At 36.8% G+C, this 12,979-nt stretch overlaps 1 protein-coding gene across 1 annotated transcript in view; it reads left to right on the forward strand.

Annotated features, from left to right (window-relative positions):
* The window catches only part of LOC150096657 (beta-alanyl-dopamine/carcinine hydrolase-like), a 239,900-nt gene that overhangs the window by 30,247 nt on the left and 196,674 nt on the right, over nucleotides 1–12,979 (forward strand). Inside the window, exon 3 of the mRNA XM_090408553.1 lies at nucleotides 5,871–5,969. Coding sequence (XP_090264679.1) covers nucleotides 5,871–5,969 — 99 coding nt within the window. The remainder of the gene's footprint in view (nucleotides 1–5,870; nucleotides 5,970–12,979) is intronic.

Raw genomic sequence — 12,979 nt, forward strand, 5'->3', positions numbered from 1 at the left:
AGAGATAATTCAGAGGCAGCAGATGAGTTATACCGTCAGAAATGCAATGGAGTACAGAAAGCAGCAAGATCTGATAAAGCCAAATGGTTGGAGGACCAGTGCAAAGACATTGAACAGTGCCATGGAGAACAAAAACTAGAGAGGTCTACAAACTTATAAGAAATATCAATAGGAAGTGGCAAACAAGATCAGTAGCAGTCAAAGATGAAAATGGTAAAGTATTGATGGACAAGACAGAAATCATACACAGATGGACAAGATATTGCAGCGAACTATATAAAAATCAACTAAATGATACTGCAAAAGAAGTAATCAAAGAACTAAAAGCAATCTCTCCACCAGCAGAGATCTTTGAAAATGACTTCTTGGAAGAGGAGGTGAATAAGGCTATAAAACATCTCAAGAACAACAAGAGTCCTGGAAATGACAACATAATAGGCGAGATGCTAAAATATGGGGGGAGAATCAGTTGCAAAAGAAATACATAAGCTATGTAATGAAATATGGAGATCCGGGTATGCCCCCGAAGAGTGGAAAAAATTGGTCTTGGTTGTTCTTCATAAGAAAGGCAGTGCTTTAGAATGCACCAATTACAGAACTGCATTAATGAGTCATCTTGGCAAAGTGCTGATGAAAATACTAACAGAGCGGCTGAAGGGGCATATGGAGGCACATCTACTGGATGAGCAAGCCGGATTTCAACAAGATCAAAGTACAGTGCAACAAATACTCGTACTAAGACTAATAGCAGAGAAAGCTTGAAGAAAGAACAAAAAGATATATTGCTGTTTCGTAGACTTCCAAAAAGCATTTGATAATATTGACCAAAATATAACATGGGCTGTCTGGAATCCTATGGTGTGGACAATAAATTGATCCGCCTGCTGAAAGATATAAACAGCCAAGCACAAGCAAAAATCAGAATAGCAGGTGAGACTGGCGATTGGTTTGCCACTGGTCGAGGCACAAGACAAGGGGACCCAATATCACCAATCATCTTCATCACACATCTGGGAAGAACACTAGATAAGATTAAAGAAGAAGGTGGAGGCATTTCAATAAATGGCATGAGAATAAACTACCTCTGCTTTGCAGATGACATCGTTGTGATTGAAGAAGACACAGCAAGGCTGGAACAGACATTGCAAACACTATACACAGAAGGAAAAAGATATGGACTAAATGTCAACTTTGTAAAAACTAAAACAATGATATTCGGACAACAGGAGTTACTGAACAGAGTTACGATAGACAGATTTCAACTGGAAAATGTGGAACACTTCACATATCTTGGATGCCACATGACCCATGACTTGGACCCCAAAAAAGAGATAAAAATTAGCGTAGCCAGAGCAACAACTATTTTAAAAGCCATGGACAAAATATGGAAGAGCCGAGCTATAAAGATGCAAACTAAACTGCGCATTGTAGAAATCTGTATCTTCAGCAGCATGCTCTATGGATGCAAGGCCTGAGAGAATCTGAAAGCAGGATATTTGCATTTGAGAGGAAGTGCTATAGAAAGATCTTGAGAATAAGCTGGATACAGAAACAATGAGGAAATCTACAGACGAATACAACCAAAAGAAAACCTGATCCAGAAAATAATCAAAAGGAAACTACGTCTATTTGGCCATATATGTAGAATGAATGATGAGAGAAAATTAAAAACGTTGCTGTTTGGAATGATTGAAGGAAAGAACAAAAGAGGAAGACTAAATAGAGAATGGGGCGATGACATCGTCAAATGGTGCGTAAACTCTATACACAAATTGAGTCATCTTGCACAAAACAGAATGCAATGGAAGAATCATATCAAGATGGCAACAGACACCTATGGGCATTGGACCCATGGTTGTTGATGTTGATGATGATATCAGAGAATAGTAGGATAGCATATAATGGAATCAAGTCAGAGAGAGAGAGAGAAAGACAATTACAAGTAGGGTTCAGGCTATTCTTGGGCCACTGATATATGATTTGCATATGAATGATCTTGTGATTTATTTGAAGTGGGATATACAATGTACAGCTGTTTGCTGAAGATGCAAAATCCAGAAGAGCAGTAGTGTCTCACAAGGACAACTCAACAAGTACAGAAGATGAAAATTATGGCAATTCCATGTTACTGAATGCTTAATGCTTTGCATTTTGAATTGAAGGGATTGCAGACTGTGCATTGTATTGTATTGTATTGTATTGTTGAGAATGCACTCCAGGAGATTGAGATAACCAGAGATGTGAGTCTGTGTTTGGGGAAATATTGCAGAAACAGTAAAGACAATGCGAAGGGATAACTGCTACATTAAAAATAATGATCCTGAGATGAGAAAGTTGTTATTTCTCCTTTAAAAGAAAAAGATCTCTTGATCTAATCAGATCTGAACTGCTGATATCACAGTCTGGTTGTCTTAGTTTTTGGAAATGACATCATCAACTGCTCTTGTCACTTTATTATACAAGCAATCATGTGACTTAAGCAAGAGCGTCCCTTAACAAATCCATGTTGACTCTCACAGATAACATTATGCTCATCTGCCCAACTCTGTATATAGTCCCTTACTAATTTCTCCAAGACCTTAATGACTACTGATGACAGACAAACTGGTCTATAATTAGACACTTCCAGTGTGCTATCGCCCTTATGCAATGGCACTATCTTACCTTCCTTCCATTCCTTGGTACCTTTCCCATAGCCACATTTTCATTGAAAAGCCAGGTCAAAGGAGCTGTCAGTTCCTGGATGGTATTCACCCATGGTGAAATACCATCCAGTCCCACAGCTTTACTGACATCCAGAGTACTCAGTGTTCAGAACACACTCTTCTCTTGCACCTCAAACCTGTCCTACCCCTCTAGTATTAAAACCTTCTTCTCTAGGATGAAATACTCCAATAAAGTGCTCATTAAACTACTACACTATGTCCTCTGCATCAGTCACTCTATTCCCATTTTTATCCCACAATCATTTCTCCTCCTACTGGCCACATAGCTAAAAAAATTCCCTAGGATTTTCTTTGGATCTTAGTGTCAATCTCCTCTCATATTCCAGTTTTGTCTTCCTCACCCTACTAGTCACTCTCCTGACCTGAATCTTATATTCTTCATGCATCTGCTCTTCACCCCTCTCCTTATATCCCTTCCATAATCTCTTTTACACATGCAGTTCCTGTTTGATATTGTTTGTCATCCACATTACACCAAATTGTGTCTGCTTCTTTACTCATGGAATACAGCTTACTATTGCTGCTAACAAATATTCCTTCACAATTTCCCATCACTAATGATATCCTGGCCTTCCAATTCCACCCTCCATGGAACTTCTTCAAGTCAATATCTAAAACTATTACAATCATCCGCCTTATAATTCCACTTACATTCCCTTTTCTTTGATACTTCTGCATGTCTATTCATCTTCCAAGTCAGAAACCACATGGGCACTCTCTTCAACTGGTGGAAGAGATGTCATCTCAGTTATTATCAACTCTTCTGATTCTGTGACCAAATCCAAGACTCTAGAACCTCTTGTTCTCTTCTATTACATGTTGCCTAAGACATTTGTCTCTTAAGAATTCTAGAAATTCCATTCCCTTATTACTACATGCATTTTCCTCTTCCCAGCTTATACTGCTGTAGTTAAAATCTCCCATAACAATCATTCTTCTTGCACTTTCTGAGCTCAACTGCGTAAACATCTCCTGCTCCCCACCCTATGTACTCTTTCGCTTGTAGCAACACTCCACTAAATATGCTGTCTTGCTCACCTCTACCTCACACCATATGCTTTCAAAACCATTATTGTGTCTGCCACCAGTTGAAGAGAGTGCCCACGTGTTCTCTATCATACAGTTCCTTTCTTTCCTCAAATTCCCTCCAAGCATCCACATATTCCAATCCTCTCTTCTGATTCTAGCTATTATGCTATTCATTATTACTCCTCTTCTGTTAAGCTCTTCATTATCATACTTGGGCAACACACACACTATCTTTCCTCTCTGCGTTTTCTTTTGTACAATCTCAAGCATGAATCTCAGATCTCTTGCCACTCGATTTACACTGCCTCTCAAGTCGTTCATGCTCACCATCACAATCATTTCATCCGCTTTCACCTGCTTAATTGCCATAGCCACACTTTCTGTCGTTCCTCCAAGCAAACACTCCTCTGGCATCCTATCTTGCACACTAAGGGTCATCGAGTCTCCATATATCACACCTCTTACCACTCTGCTCCTTGATTGCTCACCTGCATCTCTCACTCTCTCTCTCTCTCTCTTTCCTCTAACCCTTTCTCTGTGTTGTACTAATGTCCTGGCATCACTCTATCCCTGGTTCCAGCACTCCCTTGCATTCTTCTCATTTCCTCTGTTCTGCTGTTTCTATTCTCTCCTCTTCTATCATTCCCATACTTCTCTCTCATTCCCTCTCTTCTACTGCTCCTATTCTCCCCTCTTCTATCATTCCCATAACCTCTCTCTCTCATTCTCTCCATTCTACTGTTTCTGTTCTGTCCTCTTTTATCATTCCCATACCTCTCTCTCTCATTCTCTCTCTTCTGCTGTTTCTATTCTCTCCTCTTCTGTCATTCCCATACTTCTCTCATTCCCTCTCTTCTACTGTTTTTATTCTCCCCTTTTCTGTCATTCCCATAACTCTCTCTCTCTCTCTCTCACTCCTCTGATTTGCCTTGCATTTATCTCTTCCTACCTACTCTCATCTTTCTTACTTATCTCATTCCCGAGACATTCCACCTCTTCTTTCAACTCATCGATCTCTCTCTCTCTGCAAGTTAGTCACTTTTACTCGTCATTCATCCTCCCAATCAAGACCATTTCCGAAAACTTCACAATCATTCAAGTCCTCCACACTCCCTACTCTTATGTTCCATCACTTTCATTCTTCTTCTTACCAGAACCAACTCTTTTAATGTCACTATTAAAAGCGTTATTTCAGTATACAATTTCAGCACCTTTTGCTGCTGTATTGTCCTTGAAAATGGTGTGTTTAAACAAAAATTGGATGGCTCAACAAATTTTTGTAAAGATTCTAGATGCCAAATTTAAATAAACTCTGTTCAGCCAGAGTCTCAGGAATAACTTGCATATTGATAAACAAAACAAATCGAATAGATGCTTATGCATTTTGTCAAATGTGCACTAAAAATATTAGAAAATAATTTGACATTATATTAAAGAATATACTTTAATGCAGGATAAAAGACCCAGAGGAAGATGAAGATACTGATAGGTTAATACAGTTATTTTGGCGAGTGCTTTAGAAGATAGAACAGTAAGAACCAATCAAAAAAAAAAAAAAAAATCAGAGACCTGATGAGTTGCAGACTTTGGAAGAAAATTGTTGGTAGGAAACTAGTAATGAAATATTGTGGTGGGCTATCATAACTGATAGCCCACCACAGGGGAACACTAGCAAATGATGTTCATTACTCATGTTCCAAACTAGGGTGCCAGATTTATCTTCTGTTGTAATTGTAATATTGATAAAAACACTAAGATAAATGGTGCCATATTTATCTTCTGTTGTAATTGTAATATTGATAAATTTGATTTTCCAGCCTATCTATACCTGTCTGGAAATCAGTTGACTCCATTCTTGAGTTTGATATTTTGTCATCTGAAGAATGTCAGTATATCTAATTTAATGAACTGAATAAAACACTTGATATAAAATAGCAGTTTCCATAAAGTATGAAAGAGAGCTTAAATGTTGAGGCATGCTGAATGAATTATACCAAATGTTAGATAAGCTCTTTTGTGTAATCCTAACTTTTACTGATCATATCAGTGCAGATTTTTTTTTTATTATTAAATATAACCATGCAATGAATTCAGGTGCTAATCGTTATTCTTTAGGCATATGGAGATATCTTGAAAGCTGTAACAGAAACGTTTCCACAGTATTTAGAAGAATTAAAGGGACTTAGTGATGGTTGTAATGTGCCATTTTACAAGGTAACGTACATTTTTAGCAGTTGCTTAATATGATAGTTGTCTTTTTTATGTACTGATGGAAAAATTGCAGGATACCTTTATTGATGGGAACACCATGGCTAAGTCATAAACTACTTATAGCATCTGCAGAAAAGTATGGAGCTCAAATCCTGTCTGTACCTACAGGATAGATATTGAGATTTGTATTGCATATTCAGTTAGACCATAGTCATCAAACATAGCAAGATTTTACAATTAGGACAATTAATTTAGCACTTTAGAATGTTTCCCTATTACAAAAGCCTTTTGAATAAACTTTTTGTCTTGCTGATCTCTACATTTACCTTCACATGCATGTGAGGTAAATGATTGGTAATTATTATTATATACAGGCTCCTCCAGGGCGTAAAGGACTAAGGAGGAGTCTGTATATACTTATACAGACTCCTCTGTATAAGTATATACTTATACTCAACTTACTGAGGAACGACCTATTTCCAGGTCACGCATTGTCTAAATATCTGTCATGTCTTTGAAACATTCCTTCAGTTTGTTTTCATATGCACAATTCCATAAGATAGATATCATCTTAATTACCTGCCACTAGATTTTTTTGATTGTCTCCTCATCTCTTCTGAATCCAGGTGACGATATCTGAGTACATTAGTCAGGGTGTGGTGTTATCAGAATTGTAATGTGTTGAATAGCTTCCTTATTCATGCAAGTTACTACTCTCATCAAATTGCAGTTATCTGAAATGATAACCTAAAATTTGATTTCCCCATCTTAATATAGCACTGGACTTTTAGTCACTTTCTCATCTTCACCCCCCCCCTCCCCCAGGTCTCTAGCTTCAGTTAATATTTGGCAATGTTCTCAATTCAAAATGCATAACCTTTTTTATGTTTCAATTCAAAATGCATAATCTATCTTATGGAATTGTGCATATGAAAATATGCACAATTCCATAAGATAGATATCATCTTAATTACCTGCCACTAGATTTTTTTGATTGTCTCCTCATCTCTTCTGAATCCAGGATAACCTAAAATTTGATTTCCCCATCTTAATATAGCACTGGACTTTTAGTCACTTTCTCATCTTCACCCTCCCCTCCCCCGGGTCTCTAGCTTCAGTTAATATTTGGCAATGTTCTCAATTCAAAATGCATAACCTTGCACTTTGCAACATTGAAATGACATTCTTTATCATTTGACCATAGAACCAGTTTGTTTAGATTGGCTTGCAAAGATTTTGTATCAAAAATGTCCCTTATCACCATTCCTAACTGAATTGGCAAATAATTGTATATTATTGTCCACACCAATCCCAGTATATCATTAAAACATACAAGTTAAACAAAAGGGGCCCAGGTTGCAATAATCTGGTCAGCTGAGTGGTTAGCATATCTGCTCTCCAGCCACAGTCTATGGAGTGAATCTCACCAGGGACATGGATGTATATGATTGTCTTTAGGTTGGAGATGAATTTCATTTGCCCAGTGTGAGATCACATCCCGCTTTGAGTCCTGGAGTAGCTTGAAAAGCTCCATGTTTGGTCTGTAGAGCAGAGTTTTGGACCAGGTAAAAACGAATAAAAAATATAAAGAATAAAAATAAGAGTGAAAAAAAAAAGCCCTTAGCCCACCCCCTGTATTAATGTACTATAGGTTTACAACCTTTCACGAGTGGAAGTTACATAAAAAAAAAGTAGAGAATTATGTGAAACCTTATCAGTCACTCACCTTCTCTTAGATTCACCGTCTACATATATTAATTTCTGATACCTGTTGCTTATCCACTCTCCTATCCATAACCCAAGCCATTTTTGCATACCTGTCCCTCTAAATTCGTATAACAACATATATAAAGGCAAAAATCTAAAAGTAAATCATTGATTCTGTGTATCTGTTCCCTGAAACATTGTTTACATAGGTTCAGTGATTTAACCCTTATGAACCTGATTAACTGAATATTGTAGAGACTGTAATATCCCAATGACATAAAAATAGAAGGACAAAGAAGAAAAAAAAGTTTTAAAAAAATAGTTACAATTCTGAAAACTCTAGTTATAGAAATTGCCACTGATGCTGTACAACAGAAGAACTAAAGATTGCTCCATTTCAGAAACTTTAGTGATAAAACCAACTCTACTACCATAAATATTCACAGAATATATATAATCATCATCAAATTCCTGCCATGTACGCTCAAGGGGTATACAGGATATGATCGTACTACATGAAAAAATTACATTTTTACTAACTTCCTATCTACAATTTTCCTCCAAATCAGTCTGTTACTTGTCAAGACTCCAACATTATCAGATCTTATATTTCTATCGTCTAAGGCACTTTGTACCGTATCAATCCACCTATATCTTGGTCTTCCTCTGGGTCGTTTTCCTGCCAACCTGCCAGAGAACACTTGTTTTGCTAATCTTTCCTCTCCCATTCTATTTAAGTGACCATACTGTTAATAATTGGTGGATTTTTATATAGAGAATATTCTTATAATATTATCATATTATTAATCCTACCATAGAGATGATCTCTACTTCTAACAATTATTTTTTTAATTCCGAGTGTACCTATATGTTATTATATGCACAAGGGTTCACTCCAATTGGTGCAATGATCTTAACTCTTTCTTTCAGAATCCAAATAATCACTGACTCAAGACCAAATACAAAATAAACACATTTAATAAAACAAAAACAATATATATACACTTCAAACAATGTTACATAACTAACTACAAATTAATTGGATCCAAGGCCTTTTTAAAATAAACTTACACTTTGTTTTCAAAATGACAAAATGTTCATAGCTAGTTTCTCTTTCTGTCATGGCCCCTTCTCCAAAGACATATGACTTTATTCTTCATTTTTACAGGATCCTTTCTCATCACTTATGTAGCACACATTAATTCTTCCGAACTTAATTCTGTCTCTTTTCTTCAGTAGAAATAATGGTCAGATCCAGCGTCCTTAATACAGATGAAACTTCCTAATCAGAATTTTCTCGAACATTCCTTTGAACGTAAATAGCAAATTCTTCTTTTATTCACTAAATGCTTATTGACAGTCTTAACTCTTCCAATTAAAAAAAGACTTACAGTTCTATGATTTCCTTTTCGGAATCTACTATAAATCTTTCAATTAGTTTTTTCTCCAATATTCCGTTTAAAATGCATATAGCAATATTTTCTTTTATTTATCCACATACTTATTCCACATTAAAACTTAATAGTTCCATTAAGAACTATTTCGGAATATATCTTTATTATTTTTATTCAGGCCTCCATGGAATCAAAAGACTCATTGTGGGAGGTCCTTCCTAAGAACATAAAGTCTGTCAAGACTCATCAAGGAGAGGTCCCCCCCCCCCCTAAGAAACACAAAGTCTATCATACCACTCTTTAAGCTCATTGACCGTTCTCGCTCCCACCACTCCATCAGGCAATGCATTCCATGGTTCAACCACCCTCCATGCAAAGAAACCACTCCTCATCCTCTTGCCCACAGTTTCCTTTTGCAACTTCCAGGGATGGCCCCTTGTCATCACTCCCTCCCGCTGTTCAACCAAGCGAAAGAATTCATCAGTGTCAACCCTGTAACCACCTCTCAACAGTTTAAAAATCTCAATCATATCACTTCTCCTTCTTCTATCCACCAAACTCTGCAGTGTCCACATTCCCTCAGCCGATCCTCATAACTATCCTTGTACAGTCCTGAAACCATCTTTGTCATCCGTCTTTGTATCCTTTCCACAGTTAATTTATCCCCTTCAAATCCTGGGGACCAAATCTGAAAACAATAGTCCAAGTGTGGTCTGATCAGAGACTTATACAACGGAATGATAACCCTCTTATCTCTGCAGGTCAGCGTCCTTCTCATAATTGCAGCAATCCTCTGTGTTACTTCACCACCTTTGCAATATGTCCCCTAAATTTCAGGTTTCTATCAATTATCAACCCTAGATCTCTTGTCTCCCCTACTTCCTCCAGTATAACTCCTCCCATAGAGTATGCAGCATCCCATCGATGGTTCCCAAACCTCAAGACCTTACATTTTGCTGCATTAAACCGACATTGCCCATTCATTTGCCCATCTATCTAGCTTATTTAAATCTTCTTGCAGGGCTTCCACATCTGCACTATTAGTAATAATCCTTCCCAGCTTCACATCATCCGCAAACAACTGAATATCCCCTTGCAATCCACTGGCAATGTCATTGATATCAAGGTTAAACAATATTGGTCCTAGTACTGAGCCCTGTGGGACCCCACTTGTAACCATCTGCCTCCTTGAAACTGCTCTACCATACACAACTCTCTGATACCTATCAGACAGCCAATCCTGAATCCAGTTGACCAATCTGACATCCAGACCCATGTGCTACAACTTTAATATCAGCTTATTATGTGGCACCCTGTCAGATGCCTTCGCTAAGTCTAAGAAAATTGCAGTATATGCCTTTCCCTCATCTAATGTTCTTGTAACTTTATTATAAAAGGCTAGCATATTGCTAAAACAAGAGCACCCTTTCACAAATCCATGTTGACTCTCACAGATAACATTACCCTCATCTGCCCAATGCTGTATACGGTCCTTCACTACTTTCTCCAAGATTTTAACAACTACTGATGACACACAGACTGGCCTATAATTAGACACTTCCAGTCTGTTACCACCCTTATGCAATGGCACTATCTTATCTTCCTTCCATTCCCTGGGCACCTTTGCCGAAGCCAGACTTTCATTGAAAAGCCACGTTAAAGGCACTGTCAGTTCCCTAGCACATTCTCTCAAAACTCGTGGTGAAATACCATCCAGTCCCAAAGCTTTACTGACATCCAGAGTACTCAGTATCTGAAACTCACTCTCCTCCTGTACCTCTAAACCTCGAACCAACCCTATCCCTCTAGCATTAAAACTGACTCCTCTAGGATGAAATACTCCAATAAAGTGTTCATTGAACAATTCCACTATGTCTTCTGCATCAGTCACTCTATTCCCATTTTTATCCCACAATATCATTCTTCCAGAGTCATTTCTCCTCCTACTGGCCACATAGCTAAAAAATTCCCTAGGATTTTCTTTGGATCTTAGGACCAATCTCCTCTCATATTCCAGTTTCTCTTTCCTTCTCATGCATCTTCTCTTCACCTGTCTCCTCATATCTCTTCCATAGCCTCTTTTTCGCATGCAATTCCTGTTTAATATTGTTTGTCATCCACTTTACTCCAAATTGTGTCCTCTTCTTCACTTGTGGTATACAACTTACCATTGCTGCTAACAAATATTCTTTCACAATTTCCCATGCACTAATGATATCCCGGCCTTCCAATTCCTCCCTCCATGAAACTTCCCGAAGTTGGCGTCTAAGACTATTATAATCACTTGCATTATAATTCCACATAAGTTCCCGTCTCTTTGATACTCCTGCATGTCTATTCATTTTCCAAGTCAAAACCATATCGTCACTCTCTCCAACTGGTGGGAGAGATGTCAACATCTTCTTTGAGATGTTTTATTCTGTCAATACCATTAGATTTACAAAAGAAAGATTGATTATCTGTAGTATTCTTGGATATTGTTAAATCAGATATCATCTTAAACTGAAGTTCCTGTCCTTTTACTACTGGTCTCTGTTGTTTTTCTATTTCTTCACTAAGAAATGTTTTCAGTTCCTCTAATTTACCCAAATCATGTAATTTTACTTTGGAATCAGATTCCTGAATATCTTCAGTGAAATTCACAGAAGTTTCCTTAGACTGTTTCTTTTTATTAGCACCTTTTAATTTATGAAACTTTCCTTCTCTCACTTTATCTGCAGCCACAATTCCAGGAGAATGAGTTGGATTATACTGAAAAGAATTTGCCTGTTTATTATTTTCAGAATGAAATATATCTCCAAGTCTCTCTTCCCTATCCTTAACAATTTCAAAACACTGTTCAAGATTTTTAAGCTTTTTTTTTGTATGCTGTTTCTTTCAAATTATCTTTAAGGCCAAGCCTAAATTGATTAAACAGCAATCATTCCAAAGACGATTTCTCTTCAGATGATACATTAAATTCATGAGCAATTCTCCAAAGTCTGTGATAATAATCTGAAACAGACTCCCTATTACCTTGAATGCACTGATGAATTTTCCAAATGTTAGGTCCTAATTCTCTTACACTTGAAAATTCTGATATTAGCAAACTTTTAAAAGTTTCATAACTGTCAGTGTTTTTTAGTAAAGGAGATTTGTTTAAGAATGTTTTGGCTTTGCCCAATAATTTACTGTGAAGTATAATCAACAAATGAAAATCTGACCATTTTCCCAAATCTCTAATTTTTTCTACATATCTAAAAAACGTTTCTACACTTTCACTACTATCACCTGAGAAAGAAGGTATTACTAAAGTTGAATTAATTAACCTAAAAAATTCCTCATCTTTAATTGAAGAAACTTCACAACTATAATTGGTATCTCGTGTAGCCATTTTACTTGAGTCAAGATTTACTTTCTGGATTCTAAAATAAAGTTAAGTCACAACCAATCCTGTCGTCGACTGCGCCATTGTTAATAATTGGTTTTATATTTTATATAGAGGAGATTTTTAATCAATCTCTTTTTCTAACGGTTATTTTTAATTTATTTCCGAGTGTACCTATATGTTATTATATGCACAAGGGTTCACTCCAATTGGTGCAATGGTGTTAACTCTTTCTTTCAGAATCCAAATAATCACTGACTCAAGACCAAATACAAAATAAACACATTTAATAAAACAAAAACAATATATATATACACTTCAAACAATGTTACTTAACTAACTTCAAATTAATTGAATCCAACACCTTTTTAAAATAAACTTACACTTAAGACTAAACACTTTGTTTTCAAAATGACAAAATGTTCATAGCCAGTTTCTCTTTCTGTCACGGCCCCTTCTCCAAAGACATATGACTTTATTCTTCATTTTTACAGGATCCTTTCTCATCACTTATGTAGCACACATTAATTCTTCCGAACTTAATT

The sequence above is a fragment of the Typopeltis vanoorti genome, chromosome 18, assembly GCF_054136105.1.
Source record: "Typopeltis vanoorti isolate ZY-2024b chromosome 18, IOZ_Tvanoo_1.0, whole genome shotgun sequence".
In the NCBI taxonomy this organism is placed as follows: Eukaryota; Metazoa; Arthropoda; class Arachnida; order Uropygi; family Thelyphonidae; genus Typopeltis; species Typopeltis vanoorti.